Source organism: Rhinoderma darwinii, chromosome 6 (assembly GCF_050947455.1).
Source record: "Rhinoderma darwinii isolate aRhiDar2 chromosome 6, aRhiDar2.hap1, whole genome shotgun sequence".
NCBI classification, from domain to species: domain Eukaryota; kingdom Metazoa; phylum Chordata; class Amphibia; order Anura; family Rhinodermatidae; genus Rhinoderma; species Rhinoderma darwinii.
In genome coordinates, this window is record NC_134692.1 from 30,430,135 (window position 1) to 30,447,301 (window position 17,167).

At 41.8% G+C, this 17,167-nt stretch overlaps 1 protein-coding gene across 1 annotated transcript in view; it reads left to right on the forward strand.

Moving 5' to 3' along the window:
• The window catches only part of CERS6 (ceramide synthase 6), a 134,433-nt gene that overhangs the window by 38,928 nt on the left and 78,338 nt on the right, over positions 1-17,167 (forward strand). Inside the window, exons 2-3 of the mRNA XM_075831108.1 lie at positions 2,961-3,066; positions 7,400-7,530. Coding sequence (XP_075687223.1) covers positions 2,961-3,066; positions 7,400-7,530 — 237 coding nt within the window. The remainder of the gene's footprint in view (positions 1-2,960; positions 3,067-7,399; positions 7,531-17,167) is intronic.

The window sequence follows — 17,167 nt, forward strand, 5'->3', positions numbered from 1 at the left end:
CTAGGGGACTTGAACCACTTTGATCACTGGTACAGTACACTGCAATACAAATGTATTGCAGTATATTGTCATTCTTACAAGGCATGGCTTTGCAGAGGTAGACAAAAAGCAGACCTGGGGGCCTTCATTAGGCCCCTGGGCTGCCATGACAACTATCGGTCCCCCCAATTGCATTGTGGGGGTCTGTCTTGCTGTCGGAGGGGGCCGACCCTCCTTCTAATGGTTTAAATGCAGAGGTCGCTATTGACTGCGGCATTTAACTAGTTAAAAGGCCATGAACAGCAAGATCACTGCTCCTGGCCGTTATAGCAGCATGTCAGCTGTGATACACAGCTGACACCTGCAGCGTATGGAGCGGGCTCCAAACATCACCCCCCCCCCCAAATAGGTCAAAAGGGGTTAAGTACAGATTACTAAACTACCAGTAAGAAAAAAGGTGAAAATCAGGTAATTGTCACACATAAACTGAGGTAAATGAGTCCTAGTAAGGGCGAACCGGGAGAGTCGCTGTAACCCTTTGCCAAGGACGTATCTCATACAGTATGTCCTTGCAGGGAAGCACTTTATTAGCCTCAGGGTATGTTCACATGGTTAGGCCTCATGCACACGACCGTAGCCATGTGTACGACCGTGATTTTCGGGTCGGCTGGCCGCGGAGTGTCACCCGCGTCCATTATTTTATATGAGCCTGGACGGCAAAACATGGCCGTAATAAGACATGTTGGATCTTTCTAGGCTCCTGGACCATGCACGGACCATGGAAACCATGGTCGTGTGCATGGCCCCATAGAAATGAATGGGGCCGCAATTCTCCCGTGGATTTTCGGGGGAATTTTGGCCGCAAAAGCACGTTCGTGTGCATGGGGCCTTAACAAAATACAGCTGAAAATACGGAGCTGTTTTCAAGGGAAAACAGCTCCTGATTTTCAGCCGTTTTTTAATCAAACTCGCGTTTTTCACATCATTTTTTTACGGCCGTTCTTGGAGCTGTTTTTCTATTGAGTCAATGAGCGCGCCGTTTTTTGAAAATGAAGCGTAAAAAACACCCCGTCGGAACAGAAATCTGTATTTCCCATTGACATCAATGGGCAGATGTTTTGTATTGTAGGCGTTCTGCTTCCGATTTTTCAGCCATTTTTCGGGGGGTTTACATACCCTAAGACGCATCTGATACATCCTTGCTACAAATGGACTTACATCAGGCAAAAATTATAGATTTAGTAGCGTAGAAACTGTTTGGGGATTTTTATTACATTTGTGGATGATGGCCAAATGTTACGTGGCCTCAGTTTCAGTGTTTTTGAGAGCACAAGCTCTTGCTGATGTAGACGCTGTGGTATATTTGAACTTTGCACACCTTCATCTATTATTTGTACATTGGTTTTCTTTCTATTCCTCTGTCTGGATGCAAGTTTTGTTACAAGGTCATAAGATACAAGCTGTTTGTGGCTATAAACAACATGTTAAGACAACTGCAATCTTATGGTTGTCTGCTTTCAGGATATATATAGGTTGGGGGGGGGGGTTCTCACTTTTCATGGTGTGTAATTCTTGATTTTTATAAGTTGTTACTTTTTAAAAAAAAAATTCTAGCTTAAAACCAGATTTTTGGTTTCTTCAGTTCTGGGGATTTTGTGAAAATATTTTCATGTAGACATAGACAAAAGTGTAATGTGTGAACTGCACATCTCGAATGTTTATTTTTAAGACTTGGGTGTTGTGTGTTTAATTTTCTGCTCGGGTCAGATTTTAAGTTACAAACATGAATTTTTATTTTTTTAAAAATACACTTGGACACAAAATTGCAGGAAGCCGCCAGTGTGTATAAAGTACTGAGTGGTATTTTGATAAATTGCTAGGTGTCTTGTTATAAAAATATATGGGTATGAACAGTGGCAGACATACCATTGGTGCAACCTGCGCAGCTGCACAGGGGCCCAATGGGTAAGGGGCCCACTGTCATCTTAACATGTAAATGCCTGAGGGAATACATTTTATGGCTAACAACTACTCATAGATTGTTATAGAGACATAAGGGGTGATCTATGATAAGATATTGGAAGGCAAGGGACCCATAGGATGTTCTTGCACGTAGGCCCCCAGATATCTGTGTCCGCTCCCGGGTATGAGAGTTCAGTATGAATTTTTAATTTTACAATTCAGGTTTTATTTGTACAAGTCAAAATGTCAAAACAGTGGAAATTGTCCCGGCTACCAGAGGTGTCAAGAAAACCCTTGGCAGAGAAAGCGTTAATCTACTCTTGAGCTTCTAAGGTATATTTTTAAAGTGGTTTTTGCTGAGATGTGCCTTCATGTTTGTGATCGGTGAGGTTCTGATCGCAGTAACCCATACCGATCCTCGGAATGAAGGGGACGCTGCACTTTTCAGACGAGGTTTATTGCACAATTTCGGTTATGGAATCTGCACAAAATTTCATAACAAAGTACAGTATATACATAGTACCAAATATATTTAGAAAATCAACAATTACCAGAGAAATACTAAATTCAACTAAATGTTTAGATTTCCTTTCGGAGGTAGATATATCCAATATGATTCGATTTCCTCTCGTGAATCTGTACCATGTAGTATAACTATCAGAACATTTTCTCAGGGTTCAATCCCGCAACATGTCCCTCTCTTATCCCAGGCTCCTACTATACAATGTTTAGACAACAATGGACCAATGACGCTTATATTATTATACTTTTCTTGTTCTTTTTGGATTATAATTCAGTTTTTTCTATATTATTTCATCATTCACCAAAATTGTATACAATGTTTGCTTTTGCCTCCCCGTACTTTGCTCTTTTTCTTGAAAAAAAAATGTTTAATAAAAACTATTGTTAAATATTGTTATTGGATGTTTTTGTTTTGGTTTGCAACGTTATTTCAATCTAAAGTATAATATATTTTAATTCCATACATTAAAATATCAATTTTTTTTTATTCGTCCTAGGTTTATAGCAAAACCCTGTGCTTTGGCTCTCAAAATTCAATCAACTGGACCACAGAAGGCCCAGCACAATGCCATTCTGGAAAAGGTGTTTACTGCAATCACAAAGGTAAAGAAGAGTGGGAAAGTTCAGGTGGAAGAAGGCTGTAAGGGTATGTGCACACGATATCGACCATTACGTCTGAAATTACAGAGCTGTTTTCAGGAGAAAACAGCTCCTGAATTTCAGACGTAATGGCATGTGCAGGCGTTTTTCGCTGCGTCCATTACGGACGTAATTATAGCTGTTTTTCTGTGGAGTCAATGGAAAACGGCTCCAATTACGTCTCAAGAAGTGACAGCCACTTCTTTGACGCGGGCGTCTTTTTAAAAAAAGTTACGGTCGGCACAGAACATCGTAAAGCCCATTCAAATGAATGGGCAGATGTTTGCTGACGCTTTGGAGCCGTATTTTCGGATGTAATTCGAGGGTAAAGCGCCCGAATTACGTCCGGAAATAGGGTGTGTGAACCCAGCCTATGGGTGAGGGGATGTTCACACGGCTTATTTTCAGCAGTTTTTGGGACCATAAAAGCGCCTCCAAACGGCTAAAAATACGGAGGCTGAATGCCTCCAAACATCTGCCCATTGATTTCAAAGGGAAAAACGGCGTTTCGTTCCCATGGAGTTGTTCTTACGCGGGCCGTTTGTAAAAACAGTGCGTAAAAAAACGCCCCGTAAAAAAGAAGTACATGTCACTTTTGGAGCCATTTTTGGAGCCGCTTTTCATTGTCTCAATAAAAAAACAGCTCCAAAAACGGCAATAAAAACGCAGCTAAAAACGCTTGATGCATAAAAAACAGCTGAAAATCAGAGGCTGTTTTCCCTTGCAATCAGCTCTGTATTTTACGGCCATTTTTCGTTTGCCATGTAAACATACCCTTAGGTAACAAGGGGTGGCCCTGACACAGTCGCGATGCGGCCAACAACCGTGCCGGCACCGTGTTCGGTGTGGCTGTCAAATATCCTGTAAATGGCCGTTCGTTATTGCAGGTAAAATGGCCCTTTACCTGCAATATCATGTGGCCATAAAGGTTGTATTAATTAATGGGCCTATGATTTTGCAGATAAAGGGACGTTTTACCCACATTAACGCACAGCCATTAACAAGGTATTTGACAGCCGCGCCGAACATGTGCCAGCGCGGATGTTGACTGCGTTGCGAGGGTGTCAGGGCCGCTCCGTGTGGCTTTACCCTAATAATGTGAACTGCCGCTACAAGTGTGTCGGCAATTCATAGTACAGAGCTGTGAAAAGAAGGAAGGGAATGCAGTTTTAGTACTTGCAGTTTTACGTGCGTTTGTTTTATGTGGCGTTTTTCACCAGGCAAATCATGTAATTCCTATTTGCAACACATGATTTATTCTGTATAAAACGCCACAAAAAAGCGCCATGAAAAAACTTAAAACATATTGACACATGCGTTTTTCTAATCAGGCAAAAAAAAATAACCTATAGAGGTCTATGGGAGAAAAATGCCACTAACTGTCTAAAAAAAGGCAGGCGAGAGGGAGGGTCGAGCTTAAACACCATTTTTCTTATACGGGGACTTGTCTTTGCTCCACAAAATCTGCTTGTATTGCTCCTTCCCATACAAAAATATAGGAAACTACAAGATGCCATGTTACAAAGCAACACCCTATATATCAAAAGTACAGACACTTGACGCTCGGTTCACACTGCATTTGGACACTTTGTTCAGTGGGACTGTTTGAAATTTTCAACAAAAGTTAAGTACCATATGTGTACAATTATATGTCTACACAGTTTCATAGATCTGCAATTGACTCCCTATGAAAAAAAATGCATATGACGTAGCGTACGTTTTTCATGTATACAGTTAGGGTATGTTCACATGCAAACTCAAAAACGTGTCAAAATACGGAGCTGTTTTCAAGGGAAAACAGCTCCTGATTTTCAGATGTTTTTTAAGCCACTTGCAATTTTCGCTGCGTTTTTCGCTGAGTTTTTTTACGGCCGTTTTTGGAGCTTTTTTCAATAGAGTCAATGAAAAACGGCTCCAAAAACGTTCCAAGAAGTGACCTGCACTTCTTTTTAGCGGACGTTTTTTTCCGCGTAAAAAAACGCCGCAAAAAATGCTCCGTCAGAACAGATAGCCGTTTTCCCATTGAAATCAATGGTGAGATGTTTGGAGGCCTTCTGCTTCCGATTTTTCGGCCGTTTTTTGGGCGTTTACAGCCCGAAAAACGGCTGAAAATAGGCCGTGTGATCATACCCTTATATTGAAAAGAATAGTCCACTACACTTTACAATACAGTAGAGACTGAGGGTTTGTGCACACGATAGCAGGCATTTACGTCTGAAAAGACAGATTGTTTTCAAGAGAAAACAGCTGCCTCGTTTCACATGTAAATGCTCCTCCTTGTATTATGCGAGGCGTCTGTGACAGCCGTAAATCTTGAGCTGCTCTTCATTGAGTTCAATGAAGAACGGCTCAAATTACGTTGCAAAGAAGTGTCCTGCACTTCTTTGCCGAGGCAGTCAATTTACGCGTCTTCGTTTGACAGCTATCAAACGACGACGCGTAAATTACAGGTCGTCTGCACAGTACGTCGGCAAACCCATTCAAATGAATGGGCAGATGTTTGCCGACGTATTGTAGCCCTACTTTCAGGCGTAAATCGAGGCATAATACGCCTCGTTTACGCCTGAAAATAGGTCGTGTGAACCCAGCCAAAGGTATACCGACCTGTACCAAAGCGTATGCCAAAAGGACACTCTCTTGACATACAGATGTAGCCAAGTTTATCTTGCTGCAGCGTAATATCTCACAACAAAAGCCATTGAAAAAGTCAAGTTAAAGTTCCCTAACACTGTGTATTTAATGCGTTAAACGTCAAGATAAAGATGGCTACATCTGTATGTCTGGCTAATGATAGCCTATGGGCATATCAGATGGACTGTAGAGTTGGCGAGAATTTCCCAGTATAAATGACAAGCGTATATAAAAACTTGCCTCACTTAGACAAACACTTGCTTCACCACATATAGTATCTGATAAATGCAATATAATAGCATTTTTGTTTAAAAATCATACTGAATAACATTAAAGAGGCTCTGTCACCAGATTTTGCAACCCCTATCTCCTATTGCAGCAGATAGGCGCTGCAATGTAGATTACAGTAGCGTTTTTTTTTTCAAAAACCAGCATTTTTGGCCAAGTTATGACCATTTTTATATTTATGCAAATGAGCCTTTCTTAAGTACAACTGGGCGTGTTTAAAGTTATGTCCAACTGGGCGTGTATTATGTGCGTACATCTGGGCGTTTTTACTTCTTTTACTAGCTGGGCGTTGTGAATAGAAGTGTATGATGCTGACGAATCAGCATCATCCACTTCTCTTCGTTACCACCCAGCTTCTGGCAGTGCACAGACACACAGCGTGTCCTCGCGAGATCACGCTGTGACGTCACTCACTTCCTCCCACAGGAACTTCATCGCGTCGGATTAGCGAGGACACGCTGTGTGTCTGAACTGCCAGAAGCTGGGTGGTAACGAAGAGAAGTGGATGATGCTGATTCGTCAGTATCATACACTTCCATTCACAACGCCCAGCTAGTAAAACAAGTAAAAACGCCCAGATGTACACACACAATACACGCCCAGTTGTACTTAAGAAATGCTCATTTGCATAAATATAAAAATGGTCATAACTTGGCCAAAAATGCTCGTTTTTGAAAAAAACAAAAACATTACTGTTATCTACATTGCAGCGCCGATCTGCTGCAATACGAGATAGGGGTTTGAAAATCTGGTGACAGAGCCTCTTTAAGGGGTAAGTATAAGACATAAAGTAACAATAATTCTACTTCATATACTGCGCTGCTGAGATGACATTTTCAGATAATAATAGGTGATAAAAGACCTTCAAGCCACTATTAAAGTCCAAATTTGTAAGAACACCCATAAACCTAAATGTATATAAAAAAAATAAAGGAGAGAAAATTAAATATTTCGCCCTTGGTAATTACTTATACAGTACAGTACGTCTATGTCTGACCTAAACTAGTAAAATGACTGTGCAGAAAATGGCAGGTTGCTATTGATAACACCATTTTTGTGGTAGTTAATATGTTCCTCAGAATTGGACTGGCCTACTAGAGGGTCCCCTGGTTGACCCTAGGCTCTGACATTATAATGGGCCCCAGCGGTCCATAGACTTTTATGACCTTATTGATGATGTGCCCTGTGTGTGAAATTATATCAACAAAGATTGGCATGAAGTTAAATGTAGAATTGTACATGTTCTGTAAAGATGGAGGATGGACCTTCGGAATCATTTCCTCTGGTGGGCACAGCCCAATTTTGATGTTCCCGTATGTGCTATTGTATATTCTGGACTTCCTATAAATGATATTCTTTACAATCTTAATTTTTACAGCACCCTGATGAAAAGAGACTGGAAGGGCTTTCCAAGCAGCTGGACTGGGACGTACGTAGTATTCAGCGCTGGTTTCGGCAGAGGAGGAATCAAGAAAAGCCGAGCACCCTGACCCGATTCTGTGAGAGCATGTATGTATCTGCATTATTATCCAAGTGTATAGGACCACGTTCTATTTCTCATGACAATGTGAATATGGTTATATTTATAGAGTACCTCCAGTTATACGGACATTATTTAGAAGAAGGTTTAGGGCACATTCAGACGTGGAGGAATTGCTGTTGAATTCCGCTGCGGACAGTCCGCAGTGGAATTCTGCAGCAGCCGTTTGTTACATTTCTTTCTATACATTTTTAGGAAAGTTAGTTCAGACGTTGCAGAAAATAACTGTGTGGATATTAGGCTGTGGTGAGGATTTTTTCCTCCGCAGCATGCTCTTTCCATTGCGGAGAAGAAGCGGAATTTCACTGCGGATTTCAGCCTTTGCAATGCAAAAACTGAAATCTGTGGCAAGTCCGCTGTGATATCTGCAACGTCTCAACATGGCCTTAGGGCATGGCCAGACATGTCGGAATTGCTCTGGAATTCCGCTGCGGACAGTCCACTGCGGTAATCCACAGCGGACATATTCTCCATTGGTTTCCACACCTTTTCAGTTAGGTTTGTGCTGACGTGGCGGAAAACTCCGCTGCGGACCATAGGCTGCGGTGCGGAATTTGGTGTCTGCAGCATACACTGGCTGTTGCGGACGTGTAGCGGACTTGTTGCGGAATTTCTCCATTGACTTCAATGGAGATTCAAAATTACGCAATGAAATCCGCAGATGTTATGTGTATTCTGTTGCGTATTGGTTTTTTCGAACAGGATATTTCTGCATTCTGGCTGGACCTATGTATTTCTAGGTCTACAGCCAGACTGAGGCCCCATGCACACGAACGTAAAAACGCCCGTAATCACGGGCCGTTATTACGGCACAGCCAGGCCCATAGAAGTCTATGGGTCTCACGTAATTACGGGTGACTACGTGTGTGCACCCGTAATTACGGGAGCGTTGCTAGGCGACGTCAGGAAATAGTCACTGTCCAGGGTGCTGAAAGAGTTAAACGATCGGCAGTAACTGTTTCTGCACCCTGGACAGTGACTTCCGTTCACAATATAGATCAACGTGTAAAAAAAAAATAGAAGTTCATACTTACCGAGAACTCCCTGCTTCTTCCTCCAGTCCGGACTCCCGGGATGACGATTGAGTCCAAATGACGGCTGCAGCCAATCACAGGCCAATCACAGGCTGCAGCGGTCACATGGACTGCCGCGTCATCCAGGGAGGTCAGGCTGGATGTCGAAAGAGGGACGCGACACCAAGACAACGACCGGGTAAGTATGAATTTATTTTACTTTTACTAGGGAAAGGGCAGCCCCTTCTCTTTATCCTGCACTGATAGAGAGAAGGGAAGTCCTCTTCACCTGAATACGCAACGGCTAATCCGCATCAATTTCCTGCACATGTTAGGCAAAGGCGCAACAGAATCTGCAACGCAGATTATGTGGGGCATTGATGCGGACAGTGTCGGCGATTAGCGATTCTGCTGCTAAGTGCAGCACGGACTGTCCATAGCCCATGCTGCCGCTGCTCATAACTCTGCAGTAGGAGAGAGAGCATCCTGCTTGTCTCCATGGCTCCCGTATCCAGAACAGCCGCCAGCGTTGTAGAATGTAAAGTGATCCTACGGCACTGGCCGCCATTCTGGATACGGGAGCCATGGAGAGGAGCGGGACGCTCTGTCTCTAACTGCAGAGTTATGAGCAGCGGCAGCACGGACTATGGACAGTCCGTGCTGCACTTAGCAGCAGAATCGCTAATACAAGTCATTTAGAAAAATTATTATTGTGCACATTCCTGCACTATAATCATTTTTCTAAATAATGTCAGTATAATTGGAGGTGCGCTTTAAAGCAGATCTCCAGTATCCCGCTTACTGAGGGTCATTTATCTCAGGATATTTGCGCCCATTACTTATGAACCTTTTTTTTTTTTTTTTTACTGTTGGTTTAGTTGCTAGTATTTTATAATATTTTTATTGTAATGATGAAATTTGCTCTCCATGCAATGACTTCTTAGTAAGCATGTGTTGGGTTTGGATTTATATATAGCAGCTAATCAGAACAAGCAGAGCTGCAGTGTGTAGCATGGTGTAGGGACAGGGCAGCAGCCCGAGCCTCTTAGGGCATGGCCAGATGTGGCGGAATTGCTCCGGAATTCCGCTGCGGCCAGTCCGCTGCGGAAATCCACAGCGGACATTTTCTCTATTGGTTTCCACAGCTTTTTAGTTAGGTTCGTGCAGACGTGGCGGAAAACTCCGCTGCGGACCATAGGCTGCGGTGCGGAATTTGGTGTCCTCAGCATACACTGGCTGTTGCGGACGTGTAGTGGACTTGTTGCGGACTTATTGCGGAATTTCTCTATTGACTTCAATGGAGATTCAAAATTCTGCAATGAAATCCACAGATGTTATGTGTGTTGTGTTGCGGATTGCTTTCACGAACAGGATATTTCATCATTCTGGCTGGAGCTATGTGTTTCGAGGTCTATAGCCAGACTGAGATGGAATGTTTTAAAAGACAGCAGGATGTTCTCTTCACCTGAATACGCAACGACTAATCCGCATCAATATACTGCACATTTTAGGCAAAGACGCAACAGAATCTGCACCGGCATGGCCACACGTGGTGTATTTCCTGCGCAACTGTCCGCATCAATGCCGCACAGAATCTGCGTTGCAGATTCTGCTGCGGATCTGCCCAAAATGTGCAGTAAATTGATGCGGACTAGCTGCTGCGGACTGCGGTAAAAGTACTTCCCTTCTCCCTATCAGTGCAGGATAGAGAGAAGGGACAGCACTTTCCCTTGTGAAAGTCAAAGAAATTCATACTTACCGGCCGTTGTCTTGGTGACGCGTCCCTCCTTCGGCATCCAGCCCGACCTCCCTGGATGACGCGGCAGTCCATGTGACCGCTGCAGCCTGTTATTGGCCTGTGATTGGCTGCAGCCGTCACTTAGACTGAAACGTCATCCTGGGAGGCCGGACTGGAGACAGAAGCAGGGAGTTCTCGGTAAGTATGAACTTAAATTTTTTTTACAGGTAGCTGTATATTGGGATCGGTAGTCACTGTCCCGGGTGCAGAAACAGTTATTGCCGATCGCTTAACTCTTTCAGCACCCTGGACAGTGACTATTTACTGACGTCTCCTAGCAACGCTTCCGTCATTACGGGAGCCCCATTGACTTCCTCAGTCTGGCTGTAGACCTAGAAATACATAGGTCCAGCCAGAATGAAGAAATGTCAAGTTAAAAAAGCAAAACGCATCCGCAGCACACATAACATGTGCATGACAGCTGCGGACTTCATTGCGGAAATTAGAATCTCCATTGAAGTCAATGGAGAAATTCCGCCATGAGTCCGCAACCAGTCCGCCACTGCTCCGCAACAGACAGAGCATGCTGCGGACACCAAATTCCGCTCCGCAGCCTATGCTCCGCAGCGGAATTTTACGCATCGTCTAAACGAACACTGCTAAATTAAAGTGGAAGTCAATGGAGAAACGGCTCCGCTGCGGATTAACGCTGCGGAGTGTCCGCAGCGGAATTTAAGTGAAATTCCGCCACGTGTGAACCCAGCCTAAGACAGGAGGTAGATTTCAGATTACCTCTGACTCTATGTACATAACGATGCTAATGTGCAGTCACAGATCACAGTCAAAGGGAGTAATTGCATACTTACAGATATATGTCTTTCAATTTCAGCTTGCTGTCAGGAAATGGAAACATGCTAATATACATTCATAGGCTAAAACCTGACCTGATCTTTGTCACACAGCTTCTTACAATGTATGCCACTATTTAAGAACTCAGTCAAGAGCTAAGAAGTGTAGAGAGATTTAGGTTTAGGAATTTTGTGGTCGATTTTTACTGCCTGCAAATAACTCAGTGTGAACTGGGCATTATGGCGCTGCTTTGTTTAGAAATGCAAACACTGATACATTGTAACAAATGCTCATCCCCTGAATTGTCAATAGCCCCACTGACTTGTATGGGTCAGTGTGCTGTCCGTTGTTAAATGAGAAAAACATTTATGTGAGTAAGGCCTAAACCCCTTTAAATAGTAATCCCCTGAAATATTATTATATTTGGTATACTGCAGTGAGTGTAATGATAATATAGTAGATAAAGTGGGTAATTCAAGTATCCTATTAATTCTGTGTCAATTTACTAGCAGACTCCAGGCTGTTTTTTAATTGAATGCAGTTTGTGTCCCTTCCACAGACTACAGGCTAACATAAACGGTAGCCTGTAGTCTGCTGATAGATTTATTTGGTGCTGACAGCCTTGCAGATTGTTATTAGATCACTACAGAGTCTAAAGTGAGCAATTCTAACATTTCATACAGAATTTTTTGGTATTGCTAATTATGCACTTCCCTAATATAATACTAATAGTTTCCTTGGTCCCCTAAAGATGAACCTACGTAAAAAGGAACCTGTCACATTAAACATTTTGTGAAATCTGCAGGCAGCATGTTAGGAGCTGATCAGAGTGATATATAGTTTTGATGGTAAAGATTCAGTATAACTTGTATTGTATTCATTGAAATCTCGGCTCATTCTGGGTTAAGGAGTCCAGTGGGCGGTCCTACTCAGTGATTGATAGTTATCTGTGTGTGCACACTCATGCAGGTAAGGCTGTCAATCACTAGGTAAGACCGCCTACTAGACTCTTAAACCCAGAATGAGCAGAGAGCTAAAGGGGTTTTCTGAGATCGTAAAAAATGGGGGAACTGCCATAAAACAATAATAGACCCATTACTTATCTGACAGATCCCCCAGCGGTCCAGCACAGGCGCTCCGCTGCTCCTCGCCGCTCTTTGTTTAATGTGCTCCAGCCATGACAAGCCCGTATACTCACGTGATCGCTGCAGCCGATCACAGGCCTCAGTGGTATACAGCACAAAACCACTAAGGCTATACAGCAAATGAAGGTATACATAGACCAAGGGCGGGAGCTAGAACCGTTTGGCCAGGCTGTGATAGGTTCTCCCACTCCTGAGCCTACCAGCCTGAGTGGTAGCAGATCGAGTCACTCTAACAGACCTAGACACAGATGCAGGCTGATTAACCACGGGCGTCGACACAGAAGCTGTGTCAGGCAAATCCTTTACCGTATCCCCCCTTTTATGAGGGGCCACTGGACCCTTCCTAGGTGGACCTGGCTTGTTGGGGAATCGAAGATGGAACTTCCTGAGCAATAACCCGGCGTGAACATCCCGGGCGGGTACCCAAGTCCTCTCCTCAGGCCTGTATCCTCTCCAATGGACCAGGCACTGGAGGGAGTATTGGACCATCCTGCTGTCCACAATCTTGGCCACCTCAAATTCTACCCCTTCAGGAGTGAGAACAGGGGGGGTACTTTAAAGGATTTGCCTGACACAGCTTCTGTTTCGACGCCCGTGGTTAATCAGCCTGCATCTGTGCCTAGGTCTGTTAGAGTGACTCGATCTGCTACCACTGAGGCTGGTAGGCTCAGGAGTGTGAGAACCTATCACAGCCTGGCCAGATGGTTCTAGCTCCCGCCCTTGGTCTATGTATACCTTCATTTGCTTCTTGTCCTTTGCCTGTGATTCTCTCTGGTTCCTGGCTCTGCTGTTCCTGCTACTTACATTTGACCTGCTCCATATTGACCCTGGCTTGTTTGACTAGTATTCTTCTGCTCTGCTTTTGTTACCACGTACTCTCCTGGTTTGACTCGGCTCGTTCACTACTCCTGTAGCTCACGGTGTTGCCATGGGCAACTTCCCCACTTCCCTCTCTTCTGTGTACCCTGTCTTGTGTTGTCTGTCATACACATATTGAGTGTAGGGACCGTCGCCAAGTTGTATGCCGTCGCCTAGGACGGGCCGTGCAAGTAGGCAGGGACTGGGTTGCGGGTAGATTAGGGCTCACTTGTCCATCTCCCTACCCCGTCATTACACCCACATATATGAACCTGCTCAGCTCCTCCTGCTCTGTGACATGCTACCCGCAGATTGGACAGTATGTTCAATGTGACAGGGTCTCTTTACGTAAAAATAAATTTCCTCTTTCCGAACTTGGGCCAGGCCCAGTCTAATTAAGTGAAAGGATAAAGGTTTTGCTTGCTGCTGCCAGTGCATGAAAGCATTCAGTCAGTTTTAATGTGGAATTAGTAATTGGTTTTGAGCATCAACTAGAACAATATTATTAAAAGCAGATGGCATGTACAGTTTTATGGCATATTTTGTGTGATGGAGTACATAGTTAATTAAATAACATGACACGCCATGATATAATCTCCTTTATTTATTAGGCCATACTGTCAGATGCGATCAGTAGGAGTTTCTGCTAAGAAAAGCGTTCGAGGTCTCCACCAATTTGGTTTAAATGTCCCTAACATTATTTCAGGGTGCAGTCATTACATGTTGTCATTGAACATTTGTCGTGTTTCCCAAACAATTACAGAATGTATCCTTAGCACCTGAAAATAAAAGTCAATGGGGCAGATTTAGGACCCATGCACATGACCGTGCCCGTAATCACCATCTGTGATTACGGGCATGGCCGACCACGGACTGCTGTGGACAGTCTTCCGCATTTGCGGACCGTGTTCTTGTTATAAAGTATGGGAGCACGGTCCATAAAAGAAAAAAATAGGACATTATTTCTATGGCACGGACACCTTCCCATAAATACGGGACATAAATTTGTACTTAAACCTCTTTTTTATATGTACATTGCCCTGGAATTATTTAAAATAAATAATAACAAAACTTAATATTATCTAATTTTATGCTCATAAAAATTCATAGACCCTACCATTACATATCTGGTCGCTCTAAAAAACTGCACCTGCAAAACTGCAGCAACAATGCCCTGTGTGACTGCAGCCTTATTATAAACATTTCTAGTCTCTTTAAGATAAATTAATCTCTCACACAATGAATCTACCATATATCTAAATTATGTGTTCTTTATTCACAACTGAAGGGGGCGCTTTAGATATGTGCTTCATCCATTTATACGTTGGGACAGGCTTTGTTAGATTTTCCCTTATCTTTCTACAAATAAATTAGACACTTTTTTAGTATTTGCTTTCCTCAACTTTTACCTTATTTTCCTGTTTTTATGAGTAAAAATATTACTACCGTCCTCGACTTTGACAGTTGTATATATTTTTACATGGAGATAAAAATGCACTTTGGATGTCGATCAGGGTAAAGAAATGAAATGCAAATGAATAAAAGGCAATTTTTTAAGTACAAAAATTGTGCATCTTAAGTGGAGATACGGTGCCGTCATTTCTGTTCATTTTATCATCTGAGAGCCAGGAAAGATCTGAGAAATTGAAGATAAGTGACTTCACATCAGAGCTGAATAAATCCCCTTGACTTTCAATGAAGCATGCAGTGAACAGCTAAACAGTGTGTCAAATGTCTGTTCAAGCAAAGACAGAGGCCTTATTAAATGAGCATTATCTCTGACCAAATGCCTAGGGGGAATGTTTCACGTAGAAATTAAAAGGCCGTGGTTTACTGCATGTAGTAGACCCTATCAATGGATTACAACAACATGAAAATAAAGATTCTTTTTATCCTTGTGATTAAAGTTTAAAGAGGTTTTCCAAGACTTAAATATTGATGGCCTATACTCAAAACAGACCATCACAATTGGATCGATGTGGATCCGATCTCCGTGATTACTTAGGCAACAGCACCGTGCATATGGTTGTGGCTGCGCCCAGTACTGCAGCTCAGGCCCATTCACTGCTTCAGTCCCTTCATTCGAGGTTGGCACTCCCACAATTAAACATTGATGGCCTAATCCCTCTGATACCAGTCAGATCCCTCGTTTGCCTCAAGATTATCAATGTCTTAAAGATGAAACTTTGTGGAATCCTATCCATCAATAGTAGAATGAATGGCGACACAAGATAGTTACAAGGTTTACATACAAGTACATATAGATTAAGTATGGATGGAATATGTCCTTAGAGAATTTGAATGAAGTCAAATACTAAATTTTTGGTTAGTCCAGACCAATAATTCTGACAAATGCCAGTGTGTTCAGATTGTCAGTACATGTCTGATCATCAGGAAAAAATAGAAGCATTAAACCAAAGCATGTAACAGTCAAGCTAAATAGAATAATGTCTAATATCATGCATACATATATAGATATTTCTAGAGGTTTTTAGAACTGAAGATTTTGAGATAAAGTAGACCACGGACCACGTATTAGTAATTCCTATACAGTTTATGTATGAATGTCCACGGACCACGTATCAGTAATTCCTATACAGTTTATGTATGAATGTCCATATAGTTATCAGAGCTCAGTTTTTGTTTTTTTATCTAGAGCTCCTAATATGTTATATAGACATTAGGGCAGATTTACTAGTGTGGCTGCGTCGAAAATGTGTCGAAAAATGCAACAAATTTTAGTGCATTTTGGCGCATTTCATTTTTAGACTAATTTAAGAACAGATGTTTGCACCTCACTATACACTTTGAAAAAGTGTCTAGAAAGCCAACCAAGAAGAAAGTCTCTAGCATGTCTAGCAGAACATTTTTCATACAGCATGTGCCACTGTGATAAATTTGGCGAATCTTCAGACACCCTGGTCTAAGATTACGTTGTCTAAATCTCAATCATCTTAGTAAACCTGTCCCATTATGTTAAATTATAAACTTTTGTGTGCCACCACTAGAGGGAGCTCAGGAGTTTAATGCATACTGCATACTGTTATACATTGTAATGAATCATATAATTCTATACAGTAAACCCCTAGTGGCAGCTGAAGTCAATCAGTATTTTATAATTTAACTTTATATCTATACAGTTTTGGAGCGCTGTATAAAAAAACAGAGCAGCATTTATTATAAAGATATTTTTAAAGAAATTAATCAGCACAGAATACTGGATCTAATGGAGTTAAAAGGAAGACAATTACTTTAAACTGTTACTTTAAATATGAGTGAAGAATGTATTAATATTGGTCTGTGTATATTCTCATCAACCGCTCAAATTTTACTTTGCCAAGTAAAGGTTGCCGATTAATTTAGTATAAATTCTAATATCATAGCTGGATTTTTCACATTTATATATATTTTGCTTCTCGGAGATTGATAATTTGCTTTATGATGCATTACCCTTAATAAGTAATATTATAAAATCTGTCACTTTTCATTCTAGTATGTTTCATATTAGCACTAAATGATTCTGAAATCATATCTGGCTTTATTTTACCCTGAGGCTACAATTTATTAATACTATTTAATTTAATTTACTTTATAAATTCAGTTTGGCAAAATGACTTATGGTAGAAAAATCATCTTAGTTTTATGACATCTCCAAATGGAGATAAAATGCTGCTAAGCTGTCATCTATTATACGACTTCATATTGGAAACAAAGACTAAGAAGATGCTTACAATTTTGTTTGAATTACAGATGATTTACATAATACATAAATAATCTAAACTTGAAAAGTGTCATTTGTATCATCTGTTTCATATCTATCTATCTATCTATCTATCTATCATCTATCTATCTATCTATCTATCTATCTATCTATCTATCTATCTATCTATCTATCTATCTATCTCATATCTATCTATCTATCTATCTATCTATCTATCTATCTATCTATCTATCTATCTATCTATCTATCTCATATCTATCTATCTATCTATCTATCTATCTA